General features: G+C 51.3%; 1 protein-coding gene across 5 annotated transcripts in view; it reads right to left on the bottom strand.

Moving 5' to 3' along the window:
- Positions 1 to 1782: 1782 nt before the first annotated feature.
- LOC125714484 (multivesicular body subunit 12B-like) overlaps positions 1783 to 14509 on the bottom strand; it is a 44068-nt gene continuing 31341 nt past the window's right edge. For 4 of the 5 annotated variants that reach the window (XM_048985171.1, XM_048985143.1, XM_048985162.1 and 1 more), the window contains 3 exons: positions 12424 to 12482; positions 10260 to 10319; positions 1783 to 5194 (listed from right to left, as the gene is read on the bottom strand). In XM_048985171.1, coding sequence (XP_048841128.1) covers positions 5132 to 5194; positions 10260 to 10319; positions 12424 to 12482 — 182 coding nt within the window. In that variant the 3' untranslated portion in view covers positions 1783 to 5131. The remainder of the gene's footprint in view (positions 5195 to 10259; positions 10320 to 12423; positions 12483 to 14509) is intronic. The other variant, XM_048985177.1, reaches the window with a different exon arrangement.

Here is a 14509-nt window from a genome sequence, read left to right as displayed (position 1 = left end):
CGCAGACCTTTGCATTTTCGTTTAACAGTGCGGTTTGCACAGCACCCCCATGGTGAGGGAGGGGCAAAGAAGGGCCACGTAGGGTGGCTCGCTGAGTGGGCAGGGCGACAAATGGTGTCCAACCGCCCCAGCGGAAGGATCTGAAGCTGGGAGCATCCATGACCAAACTTCACATGCAGCTCATTCAAGTAAGTGTTTCACCTCCTTATAGGTAACAGAGAAACTCCTTTCAGACATTTATTTTCAGTAGACAATAGATTCATATTCCGAAAATGTTCCGTTACCAAACCTCAACCCGGAGACACCCACAGAACCCTAAAATACCCCGAAGCAGGACTCTGGAGGCTGTAACCTTCGTCCTGGCTTGCTTCTTTGTGTAATGAATTTTGCTTCGACATTATAGTGTAAACTAGTGTTCAACTGGTCACAAAATACAGGCCTCCTCCCCCTTTTACAACCATTTCTGCAAAAACAATATTAACAAGCTGGTAAGTTTGGTGCTTTTCAGCTCAGAGCAAAAACAAGCTATGGACAGAGCCTTTATAACAATAACAGTATTAGTACAGCAGAGCAGCACGTTCGTATATAACACAAAAAGTGTAAAAATCCTAGTTTTGGCAGCAAGGAGCATTAAGCAAACAGCAGATCAGCGTGAGGTTCAGTGCCATCACGTTAGACTCCAGGGGTGTGTGGATTTCAAAACTCTAAAGGCTGTTTGCTTAAATGACATGTCTTCTGTGACTTTGATTGTCTTGAAGAGAAAAACACAGTCAGTCAGTCTTGAATCTCCACAGATTTTATGAGGAGATGATTCAACAGCTCAGACTGGCACATCAGGACATGCGATGGGCTTAAAATAGTTGGGTCCACACGAAAGCAGTGACCGTCCCCCGGCCGGGTCTCGTACTGTCCACACGAAAGCAGTGACCGTCCCCCGGCCCGGTCTCGTGCTGTCCACACGAAAGCAGTGACCGTCCCCCGGCCCGGTCTCGTGCTGTCCACACGAAAGCAGTGACCGTCCCCCGGCCAGGTCTCGTGCTGTCCACACGAAAGCAGTGACCGTCCCCCGGCCCGGTCTCGTGCTGTCCACACGAAAGCAGTGACCGTCCCCCGGCCCGGTCTCGTGCTGTCCACACGAAAGCAGGGACCGTCCCCTGGCCGGGTCTCGTACTGTCCCCACGAAAGCAGCGACCGTCCCCCGGCCGGGTCTCGTACTGTCCACACGAAAGCAGTGACCGTCCCCCGGCCGGGTCTCGTACTGTCCACACGAAAGCAGTGACCGTCCCCCGCCGGGTCTTTACCCAGCACACCACAGAACGCGTGTCAGTGAGAAGAAAAGATAGCCCAAAAAAGCACTACAACAATGAAACAAGTTTTTACAAATAATGACTTAGACCTTTTGACCATTTATGGGTTTAAAACGCATATCACAGATTTAGAGATGAAATTCTTACGTTTATATAATGGGATTATTTTATGAAACAAATATAAATGTGTTTAAATATCTTTCACCAATGCATTTATGCGGAAAAGCTAATGGCGCAGGAGCTGGACCTGACCCTTTGGGTGATGTACCGCTGGGCAGGATTCTGGCTCTGAACCCCAAACTGCTTCTGTTAAAGTCCGGGTCTGACGGTCATAAAGAGATCATAAGATTTATTAAGTAGCAGAAAGAACCTCATGGAAAGTTTCAGTCAATCGGGCCCCCAAAGCAAAACAACAGAACTTGATGAATTTCAGTGTCAGCTGCAGCACGGGTCCAAAAAACAACAAACAAAAAGATTTCTGTCAAAGAAAAGTTTAATGCATCAGCAGAAACTGCAGTGAAAATCACAACATTAAAAATTCACCCTTATTGTCAAAAAAAATAAAATAATCAAAATTGAAGGTAAATAGAAAAATATATTACGAAAATGCACTAAAAGTTGAGAAAATATTTTACACCCAAACTTCACTGTGAACGTGCCTAGCTTGCGCTAACACCTCTGGTCTGCATGGTTGTAAGTGTCTCCACCTACAGCAATGATGAGGGTGGGTCTCTCTCAGGAGCCAGGCACCTCTCCTCTCCACTCCACTCCACTCCACTCCTCTCCTCTCCTCTCCTCTCCTCTCCTCTCCTCTCCTCTCCTCTCCTCTCCTCTCCCGCTGGGGGCTCGGGGATGCTCATGTCCATTCGGTAACTTGACAGACAGACCGCATTGCAAAATACCAACCTGATCCGCATTTGTTGGGATATTTCAGGTAAGTGTAGCCACTCACTGGACTGAGAACAAGCAATCAAAATGAACACGATTAACAAACAAGTGTACAGGTGGAGTCTGTGATGAAAAGCTTGTGTGCTGCCTGAAAGATTACCAGTTCCAGTCCACTGCAATAATGCGAAAAAATCACAGGGAATGTTACTCTAGGTACACAGAGAAACCCCACCCCACAAAGTGCCCATGAATCTGTGAGCATTAAAAACTATTAATAAATTATTAATAAATCATTTTTATGGAAATTAACACAGACCGTTATAGCCGACAATTTACTTTGATCACAATCCCTCAATTCGTGCTCCAGGTTTTAACATGAAGGTGCAGCCCGAATGTTTATTTTCTTACGCGGGTGGAAGGGGTGGGCTAAAGAAAGCAGAGTGAATGGAAGCCCCCCCCCCTCCAAACTAAACATCACACCAGCCTGCTTTACATTAAGCAGCTCTGGGAAAAGATGGAAATGGGCTTTACTAACTGTTGGGGCGGATCCCTGACTGCGGCTTCTGCTAGCCTGCTTGGTTCTGCTACAGCACCCAGTTCCGCTAGCCCACTTGGTTCTGCTACATCAGTACCCAGTTCCGCTAGCCCACTTGGTTCTGCTACATCAGTACCCAGTTCCGCTAGCCCACTTGGTTCTGCTACATCAGCACCCAGTTCCGCTAGCCTGCTTGGTTCAGCTACAGTACCCGGTTCTGCAAGCTTGACTAGCTCTACTACAGCACCCGGTTCCACTAGTCCATTTGGTTCTGCTACAGCACCCAGTTCCGCTAGCCTACTTGGTTCTGTTACAGCATCTGGTTCCGCTAGCCTACTTGGGCTGTTTTAGTTGTGCTGCAGATACGTCGTTATCAATGCGGGCAGAAACCGGCAAGTGTATAAACAGCCAGCTCACCCTTCCACAGATGAGCACAGGGAAATGACTGGAAAGAAAACGTGATTCAAAGGGCTGTGGGACCCGTGCAGCTGGGGTTGGAGCCGGTGTGGAGAGGAATAACTGACCAGGACACGCAGTACCGGTCCATTTGCCATCCAGCAAGAACATGCATCAGCAGCCTGTCTGACACTCTCTCAGGTTTAGGGAACAAAAACAGTACTGGGAAAATATGCCAGACAGCAAAACATATTAAAAAGAGATTCCGGAAACATTCATTTAGCAATACATTGCAGAAATACACTGAGATCAGACTCCTTCTTGCAGGTTAAAATACTGCCCCCTGGTGTTCCTCTGTGAACAGGGTCCCACATAATGGTTCTGTGATATCATGCAATGACGTAACCGCCTAACAGAGTGTGATGTGTGCTCTCTCAAAACAAAATCAACACATTATAGACAAGCAGCTTGAAATGAGTTCACTGGATCACTGGAACGGATACAGGCTTGGTTCCGGACGGGTCCAGCTCCTGCGGCTGGAGCATTAAGGGAATGGTAAGGTTTTCCAATGAGCTGTGCACGTTCTGCCGTGCATGATGAAAACAAACCGAAATAAACAGACCAACAGGCTTGAATGACATTAACCAGACAGACATTTGATCTTACCCCAAAACCAGATTCAGGGTATTCCAGTGTCAGCCTGGCCGTCAGTGTGGGCATTGAGGCTTCACAAAGAAAGTTTGTACAGTGTAATGGCAGAACTGTATTCCAGATTTGTACAGAACCATGGTCATCTTGTTAATGAGGCAGAACATTCCTCTTGCACCAGGACAGCATGTCTTCTTGGTGGACACACTTTGTCTGATTCTGTAAACACTCTTTACACACTGCCGTCCTTCCATGTGAGTCCAGGCCATTGTGCTGCGTCTCTTATCATTTTAGCTTCAGTTCACGTGAGAGTGAGAGGAAAAGCACTTATTGCACAGGAGTTTAAACACAACCTGGATAACAAGACCCACTGCAAAATAGGTATGAAAGGGTCCTTCCAACAGCAGGGGGCGCCACAGTGTTACCTAATGGTTCTAGTGCTGGTGACATCCAGAGCAAGACTCTGCTCAGGTCATGTTGGTTCTCAGGTGGCTTCCGGTTCAAGCAGTAAGGTCATTATACAATAGATAGAGAAGGTCATGCGTTCTAAAACCCCAGTGAAATAGAGGCAGTACACTTCAAAAGAACAAAATTAAAATGTATCTTGTTTTAAAAACTGCTAAAAAACATATGGAGTGAACCACTGTGACCAGGACAGATAGGATCTCATCCTGAGCACGTTCTGGGGACCAAACCTCTGATAGTCCAGGTGATACATTCATGCTGCAGGTGACCGAAAGCGCTCAACATGACCGGCTGACCAGTCACCCCTAAACACACCTGGAATATGGGCGGGGGCTCACATCACCTGACCCAGGATGGCACCAGGCATCGTCACACCTCGGTGTGTGCCAGCTTGTTTCCTTGGCGATGGTTCCCATGGTTTCTGGAAGCTGAGACTCGCATGCCTGTAGAGCAGCCCAGACCAGGCGGAGTGCAGATGCTGGGCCGAGCTGCAGCAGTGCGTCACCCAGATGTGGCTTTTTAACGTGAGACGCAAGAGCCTACTGCACTGAGGAGGAGGACGTGCTACGAGTGCTCTGCACCTCCTTCAGGGGGTGAGCGCGTCTCACCCTACCATTCCTCCTCCGTAAACATAGTACGCTTCTGTGTCGGTGATGGTCGGGACACACGCACACACGCACGCACGCACGCACGCACGCACGCGCGCACACACACACACACACACACACACACACACACACACACACACACACACACACACACACACACACACACACACACACACACACACACACACACACACACACACACACACACACACACACACACACACACACACACACACACAGTGTCTGTTCTCCCTCCAGTGAGCAGCTCCCCAAGGGCCACTGGATCAGCACTCAGAGCTTGGCAGGCCTGCCAAGGTGACGTCTTCAGTGTGGAAACTGTACTCATACTGGAGAGGACAGAAAAAGACAAGGAAAAGGCAGAAGCGTGTTAAAGGGACGTGACCCGCCCTCAGGGCTCAGGACAGACAGGCTCTTAGAGGTACGGCAAGCCTCAGAGCCGAAGCGTGTGAGAGATTACACCGCACCATCAGGTCCACTCCCACAGTCGCCTCACCCTTAGAAGATGAAGCTTTTTATTTGCCGCTTATGAAATTACGAGAGCACCGGCGTGCACTGTTTGCATATGCCATCATGCTCTCCTTTTCTTTAAGACACACACACACACACACCTACCAGTGAGAGCGGACCATGGGGTTTGAGTGCTGGGTTAGCAGATCATCCCGTGACCCTGGAACATTTTTCGATGAGCTAAGGGCCTTTCTCTTACTCTGCCAAACAGGAGATTCGAACCAGCAACCTTCCGTTCACAGGCACAGACGTTAATTCCGCTCATTCACAACACTGAGGCGCACTGATGGTACATGATCATGCTCCTTGAGCACTAATTTAACACACCTGATACAGATAATCCTGCCCTGCCATAGCATCTCAGTATTAGAGCCAACTAAGCTTCAAAATAGCTGCTCCTTATCTGTACCTTATCGGTGTGTTAAATTAGGGCTGCACCTGAAATCTGCAGGGTGGTAGATCGCCAGAGGCAGGGCTGGTGACCACTGACATAGAGATTCCTCTGGATTTCTCAGTCTGGCGAATGATGCTTCCTCTATGGGAAGGGGAGGGATACAAGCAGCCAGCTAGTCCCCCTAGTGGACACATCTGAGTAAGCAGGAGAGGAAATGCGTGCCAGCGATAAACCGCGAGGATGGGGCCCGGTCCCCTGAAACGGCCTGCCTCTTAGCAAAAAGCATGAACTCCCCTCAACCTCCAACAACAGACCGATAAGCTGCGCATCTGCATGCGTTTCACGCCAACCTCCCTCTAGATCCCTCACGCAGCGCTGCCAAAAGAACATGCTTCGGCTGTTTACATGAGAAACTGCATTTGGCTACAGTAATGTATGAGCATTTCTTAAACACTGTGGTAACAACATTCATGCACATACAAAATGACAAAAGATTTCACAAAGCAGCGATTGCTTTGTAGTCTCGCAGGGCCCTGAATGGAAAGCCCTGCGTGTCAGTGGACAAGCAATCAAACTGTCACAGCATCCCTCAGACGGCCATATCGTGTAGGAGCCAATCTGTACCAAAAAAGCCCACAGCGGCAGCAGCCGCATGCCGAACTGCAGCTGTAAGCCAGGAACCAATCAAACACGCCCCAGACCCCAATGCAGAGCAGAGCTGCTCCTCCCACAGCAGCACGGAGGGCACGGGGGAGGGCGTGGGACCATGAGAAGAACCTGCAATACGATCCAGAGACACTAGGTGCTGCTGCGAGATCACGAACGGCTCCCCCCCCCCCCCACCCCCGAGGCAGCAGCCAGCCGAGGAGGACGGCGCAGGAAAAGTGTCCTGCTCGCACCACAGCCCGTCTTGTGTCTACCAGAAAGTAACGAGTGCTACAAACGGCAGACGTGCCACTCTGCGGTTAGTTATAATAAAAGTCTGCGAGGGCTTCCCATGGAAGGGGGGAAAAAACGAGGAAATAAACAAATAAGCAAGCGGGGGGAGTGGGTGGCGGGGGGATGATGGATGGGGGGTGGGCCGTTATCGGGGGGAATGTATCACTGTCTGCCACTTTTTACACGCCGGCTGACAGGACAGTGACACCTGAGGAGGCGAGCGGCAGCTTGGGCGACGCGCAGGACTTCATTTCCGCTCCCCGCTCAGCGGGAGCACGGCAAATAAATAAAGAACAGTGACATGTTGTCTTCATTAATGCAGGCTGTATCTGAATCACTCCATCCTGCTTCCTTACACACACACACACACACACACACACACTCCAAATACAGACTACACACAAACACACACACTTACACGCTACACACACATACATACAGACAACACACTCCATATACACAGACACACACATACACTTGCACTCACATTCACACTAACGCTAACACACACTATTGCTAAAATACACACAGACACACTCATACTACACACACACACACACACACACACACACACACACACAAGTCATTAAGCAGCCGACAACAACAGGATCCTTCAGCAGTGTGAACTACATAGAGACATCAGCTCAAATTGCTTACTAATTAACACTTAAAAAGACACAAATTAGATATGCGTGGCTAAAAGCAATTATAATCTCCACAAGTTTCTTGAGTCATTTGGGAAATTAAAAGAATGCCTAATTGCTGGATCCAGCATCTCTTAAGGAATGGAAGAAATCGTGTAAGTGATGTGCGATCCCCATGCCACACGTGCCCGCGGCGTGGTCGTCCTCAGGAGTGCACGGTGTGCTCAGGAGTGCACGGTGTGCTCAGGAGTGCACGGTGTGCTCAGGAGTGCACACACACCGACCCCAATGCACGCATTTCCCATACCGCCAAGTACCTGTCAGTCACCATGCGCATTGCCGCCTGATACGTCCCACTTGAGCTGCCCAGCAGCTCAACACTGACCTCTGCTGGACAACACAAACTTCCTACTTGTGCAGCCCTGAGATTAAGTTTCCTGAAGCAGAATTTTTGAATTTCTTTCGTATGAAATAATAATCAGTGACCTGCTAATCAAGGTGCACTGAGAGTACTGGCTTAAACAGAAATAGCATGGAATAATATTAGCCAAAATATTATTATAATATTATAAAAACAAACACCAAAGACCGTCACTTGATCAGACCATGCTATGATTATCCGATTGTTCTTTGAATTATATTTACTATACTTGTTCAATAATTTATATAAAAATTTTTAAGCAGTTGACATTTTGTAGATCACTAATCAATATTTCCAAATCCGCTTTTCCCAGCTTTTATATATTTATAAAGTATCTCCAAAGAGATTAAAAATTTTGTGAAAACTGCAGGTAGACAGATGTTCCCTTCACTAATTTTACCAGTAAAAAAACAGTTAATTACATTTCAAAACAAGATTCGCAGTTAAAATATCACAGATGTTTCTTCATACGCCACACAGAACCAAAATGGCAGGTAGACTCCCTCCCCATCTAAAAACAGGAGTATAAATGCAGTACTAGCCCGAGTGAGAGTGGGCAGTAAGAAAGCTGCCCCAGGTCTCCGCAGGCCCTGATCACCTGACAAGGCAGGACTTCACCTCCATCTGCTTGCTGCCAGCATCAACCTCGCGCTGTCATCCCGCACAACACACAATCCCGTATTCACTTCATTCACACCGGCATGGTAAATAACAAGTCCTGTACCCTGCTAATCACACCCCTCCCCCTGGGGGCAGTTTGGCTTCACTGGCCCAGTTGGGTCTCACCAAGTTTCCGAGTCTGAAAGTTAGAAGGAGCAAGTGTGAATGGCCATCTTCAGGGCCCCCTGAAGGACACCTTAGGTGTCCGGCAGACGCCCCACGTCCCGGTACACCCAACACGACAATGGAGTGGCCGCAAACTCTCCAAACAGCGATCAGCGGGCTCCCACATGCGAGACGAGGCAGCTGCCGAAGAGGGAGAGCAAGGTGTATAGATCAGCGCACTGGGGCCGAAAAAGGCCACGGACTTCACTTCTTAACAGAGGGCAGAACTGCCCACTTTTACTGATGGGGGGAATCAGGGATCAGTCCACACTTCAAGTTTATTTTATTCCCTCCTGGGACATGGCTTGAAACGGAGAGAATAATCAGGGCTAACAGTTGAGTGTTACTCAAAGCTTGCTGGAGGTGCAGCAGCCCCTGCTCTCACCTTGTACTCCTGCCTGGTGGCTCTCCTCTGGGGGCAGTGAATATCTTGGCAGCCGTTAGTGCCGGGGTTACGGTGCGATGCTAATGACCGCGGAACCGGTCACGCATTCAAACCCACTGCTGTACTCACGAGGCGGGGTGCTTAACCTCACACCGACCCCCGTGCAACAGAGCATGTGCGAAACGGAAACAGACTGGAAGCAGATCCCCGCCTGGATGAAGACACCCCTTCATTAGCCATTAAGCACCTAAACTGCGCACGGCCAAAGCCCTATAGGGTTCAAAGTCCTTACTCTAGTCCACCCTAGACGGTAGTGTCTAACAAGGCCATGCGAGTCTCACCCGACCTGCAGGAGGTGCTATCTCACCCCGGAATGTGTCCATCTGAGGAACCTCTTAAATCGGGACTGTCCAAGTTTGAAGGTCCAACGTATGGGGTACATCTGGAAAGTGAGCTGAATCGTAAGGGCACAGACCTACCTGGGGTGTTTCTGAGTGACCACGGGCAGCACAAAACGAGCTGCCTCCCTACAGCTCTGTGGAAAAGCTCTCCACTCACAGTAGGGATTATTTGATGTTTCACTGTGATTCATAGATGAGATTTTAAAAACCCATGAAAGCGATGGCAGTGGATTGCCCACATCCACAGGAGCTTTACCGGACGTGACACTTTAACAACAAGGGAGCCTCGCTTTCTAGGATTAAAAGCCACAGACTTTAAAGGGAAAATGTTCCAGATTGAAAACATAAAAGCAAAACTGGATTTCCCTCCTAAATGAATACATTAAAATTTAACGCCGCGCACCCGCATGGATTAATACTCCTTAAAATAGGATATTAAGCTCTTTTTGGCCGAGCTGCTGATTGAAAAGCTGTTCGCTCGTTAACATGGACAAAGGCAAAATTCTATCTGATGTCGGTCTTCCTGAGACGGATTAGACGCCATCACCCCCCAACGGGCTTCTCAGGAGGGCCTCTCTGGCCTCGGATCTCTGACCAGGGCCTTTTCAGGAGGGGGTCTCTGGATGGGGGTCATTGGCAGGGGCCTGTCTGGAAGGGGGTCTCTGGCTGGAGCTATGGGCTGGAGCCACTTCGAATATAAAGAACGGGGAGGGGCGAATGCGCGTCGCTGCCAGCCGAACGAGAGGCATCTCTGACACCTGAACGCGAAGGCGCCCTCATTCAGTCTGGGTTTAGCAGGGGTGCTGTCACAGCACAGACATTTAATTACACCCTCCCCCCAAAATCGTCCCCCCTGTGCTGCTATCGTTACTCACTTCTTGCTCGATCTCTGCCAGGGACTTGATCGCGGTTCCCAGGATATCAGCTGGCTGCAGCTGGAATACAGATGGGACAAGAACATGGTCGTCAGGCACATGCTGAAGCAAGCGCCCCCCCATACCGATCCAGATGGGGTGTCCCATGAGGACAGGGCAGGAACATGTCTGACAGACACACGCAGAAGCCAGCGCCCCCCCATACCGATCCAGATGGGGCGTCCCATGAGGACAGGGCAGGAACATATCTGACAGGCACACGCAGAAGCCAGCGCCCCCCCATACCGATCCAGATGGGGCGTCCCATGAGGACAGGGCAGGAACATGTCTGACAGGCACTTGCAGAAGCCAGCGCCCCCCCCCATACCGATCCAGATGGGGTGTCCCATGAGGACAGGACAGGAACATGTCTGACAGGCACTTGCTGAAGCAAGCGCCCCCCTATACCGATCCAGATGGGGCGTCCCATGAGGACAGGGCAGGAACATGTCTGACAGGCACTTGCAGAAGCCAGCGCCCCCCCCATACCGATCCAGATGGGGCGTCCCATGAGGACAGGGCAGGAACATGTCTGACAGGCACTTGCAGAAGCCAGCGCCCCCCCATACCGATCCAGATGGGGCGTCCCATGAGGACAGGACAGGAACATGTCTGACAGGCACATGCTGAAGCAAGCGCCCCCCCATACCGATCCAGATGGGGCGTCCCATGAGGACAGGGCAGGAACATGTCTGACAGGCACATGCTGAAGCAAGTGCCCCCCCCATACCGATCCAGATGGGGCGCCCCATAAGGACAGGACAGGAACATGTCTGACAGGCACATGCTGAAGCAAGCGCCCCCCCATACCGATCCAGATGGGGCGTCCCATGAGGACAGGGCAGGAACATGTCTGACAGGCACATGCTGAAGCAAGCGCCCCCCCCCCCCCATACCGATCCAGATGGGGTGTCCCATGAGGACAGCTAGAACATGTCTGACAGGCACATGCTGAAGCAAGCGCCCCCCCCCAATCCGAACCAGATGGGGTGTCCCATAAGGACAGGGCAGGAACATGTCTGACAGGCACATGCTGAAGCAAGCGCCCCCCTATACCGATCCAGATGGGGCGCCCCATAAGGACAGGACAGGAACATGTCTGACAGGCACTTGCTGAAGCAAGCGCCCCCCCATACCGATCCAGATGGGGTGTCCCATGAGGACAGGGCAGGAACATGTCTGACAGGCACATGCTGAAGCAAGCGCCCCCCCATACCGATCCAGATGGGGTGTCCCATGAGGACAGGACAGGAACATGTCTGACAGGCACATGCTGAAGCAAGTGCCCCCCCCCATACCGATCCAGATGGGGTGTCCCATGAGGACAGGACAGGAACATGTCTGACAGGCACATGCTGAAGCAAGCGCCCCCCCATACCGATCCAGATGGGGCGCCCCATGAGGACAGGGCAGGAACATGTCTGACAGGCACATGCTGAAGTCAGCACCCTCCTCCCCCAGATAGGTATGCTCATAAGCATGCACAAACACATGAGTATGTACCTGCATGCAAAACGCACGCACGCACGCACGCATAGGCTTACACATGCCAGAAACATACACACACATTTACACCTTCACACATACACACATGAGAAATACACAGGGAGGAGCCCCTGCTTGCACATGTGTGGCCCCTGACAGGCCTGGCTGTAGCAGTCACACTGAGCCAGCAGTGCATCTCATGAACGTCCACCACTGGAGTTTCCCAGCTTCAGGTTGTTTTAAAAAAAAAAAAAAACCTTGGTCTGGATTTATACTTTCTGGACGTGAACTTTCCATCTCTGAAGCTGGGAAATTCCAGTGGTGGAAATTCATCTGGACCTGAACTTTCCAGTTCTGGTCAGGGGTCAGATTCCGAGACTGAGGTTGCGAGTATGAATCCCTGCTGGATCCTCTGCAAACAGGTACTCAAACTGAAATGCCACACGGGGCCTGAGATGGTCACCATCACCTGTGGGCCTGACCCACCTGCTACAATGTGAAGGAGAGAGGAGACAATTCTGAGCGAGACAGACAGGATGCGACAAAACCGAGACAGTGGGGACCGGGAGACCACATGGGCTTCGGCTCGACGGGCAACACAGGCATCCTGGTGCATAAACGGCACATCGGCGAGACTCACAGTGCTGGCGGCGACGTGCATGTACTTGTCAGAGATCAGGAACGGCACCCCGTCCATCGCTGAAAGACAGGGGGGGGGCACAAAAATGTCAAAGTAGGACAATCTGAAGGCAGCCCCCTGCAGACGGAAACACCACGCCTGCATTCAATACACTCCAACCCTCCCAAAGTCCATCCATCGTCTTGTAGAAAGTACCCCCCCCCCACCCAGCCTGAAGTGTCCCAGTTTCCGCTACCACCCCTCCAACCCCCCACCCCCACACCTTATTTTTGAACTGATTGCTCCTGATTGCTTCCCGTTTTGTCTTGTCTGCTGTAGGACCCTGAAACAAAAGCACACTCCAAAAAAAATGGGTGGGGGGGGGGGGGGGGGGTGCAAGGATATAAAAAAAGAAAAAAAAAAAAACACACCAGATATCAATTTGCATGAAAATAAGCCATTTTGTTCGATGGCAAAAAAAAGAGGATTGAAATGAGAAGTTGCCAAGAGCACGGTGGTATAATTAGCATTCTCCCAAACAAACGAGCTTCAACAGAGCTATAATTAAGCAGGCCTGTAATTAAGTGCATGCCCTTTATCATGATGATCACGGTTAAAAATGGTTTGATGGGTCCCGGTTGGTTATTAATGGCGTAACCCCAGACTGAACGGGGCAGGCGCGGGACTCGACGGTGTCAGACCTGTCAGGCTCGAGTGCTGCCCTTTGTTTATAAAATACGTTAAAAACTAAATTAAGATGGGCTGACGGGAGGCACAATGGGGCCTCTACGGGGGGGAGGGTTAGCCGGCATGCCGCCTCGCACTCAAACACTAGGGTGCGGCTCCTGTGCCACGCTGAGAGCAGGCTGGGGTCTCCAGGATCAAAGGTGACAGGTCCAGCTGGTGACCTGGAGGTAAAGCCTGCCACCTGTAGACGTCCCCTAGGCATGCATGCTGTACACCTGCCTTATGTCATGGTGGCTGTGAGTTTGGACCGTGTAGGTGAGCTTGTCAGGGTGGTATGGACCGATCCAGTCACTGTTTAATTCTCCAGGTCCCCCCCCCCCCCCCCATCTTGAGATGGTACCCTCTGAGACTGCTCTCTTCCACTGTTCCTGCAGAGCACAGATGTAGCATGTGAAAGGAATCACCCATGCGTGCTAGTGGTAGAGGACACCCTGCAAACTGGCACGTTTTACCCCCCTCTCACCGAAAAAGCCCCATGTCCCTGCTCAGGCCCCCCCCCCCCAAAGCCCATCACTGTGTGTGAGGAGGAATGTGGCTTATTTAAGGCCACGAGGATGTCCCTACGAGTGTGAAAAACGCCAGAGGAGGGACGCCTCAGATAGACCCAGGCACAAGACAAACCCAGAGTCCATGGCTTAACCCCTAATGCTGAACTCATCACCCTATTTGGTCGTCAAGGTGTATGGATACCCTGCTCAGGTAACAAATCCAGTATCCTTACTCCCTAAAAAACACTGACAGGTTCACTAACTGCGGACTGAAAAAATGCGAAACATCAACCATGCAATGTTACACCCAGCAAAGCTGCCAGTTCGACCTCGCGATGCAGCACGGAAGGACAGACGATGACCTAGTGCGGGGGGGGTGCCGCGGGTGACAGCGCAGGCTGGGGCGCAGAAAGACGGCGGCAGATGCGGGGGGGATACAGCAGGCGCCTACGTGCGGATCATCGGCTTATTAATGACGGCACCGGGTAGGGGTGATGAAAAATGCGCCCGCTGTCACCGGCAGCCCCTGGGCACAGACGGATGGCTGGTCTGGGGGCCGGGAGCCGGGGGGGGGGGGGGGGGGGGGGGGGGGCTCTCCGCAGCACAAACTGCCCGCCGCAAATCCCTCATGCCGCTCTTGTCAAACGTGGCATTACCGGAAGCTTCCACAGCTCCAGGAGCACACTCCCGTGCGTGCCAGCCTACGTAGGGGCACCTCCCAAAGAAGGATCAACAGAGGACTTGGCTCAGGTGCTGGGGCACGCGAGCAGAACACCAACCCCCCCCCATCACCGGAAACCACTACTTGAAAACAAACGGAGAAACCCCACCGCTGCCTTTGGCTCACGGGGAACCGTATGTAGGCCGAGAGC

Source organism: Brienomyrus brachyistius, chromosome 2 (assembly GCF_023856365.1).
Source record: "Brienomyrus brachyistius isolate T26 chromosome 2, BBRACH_0.4, whole genome shotgun sequence".
In the NCBI taxonomy this organism is placed as follows: Eukaryota; Metazoa; Chordata; class Actinopteri; order Osteoglossiformes; family Mormyridae; genus Brienomyrus; species Brienomyrus brachyistius.
This window is presented reverse-complemented; position numbering and strand designations above follow the sequence as displayed.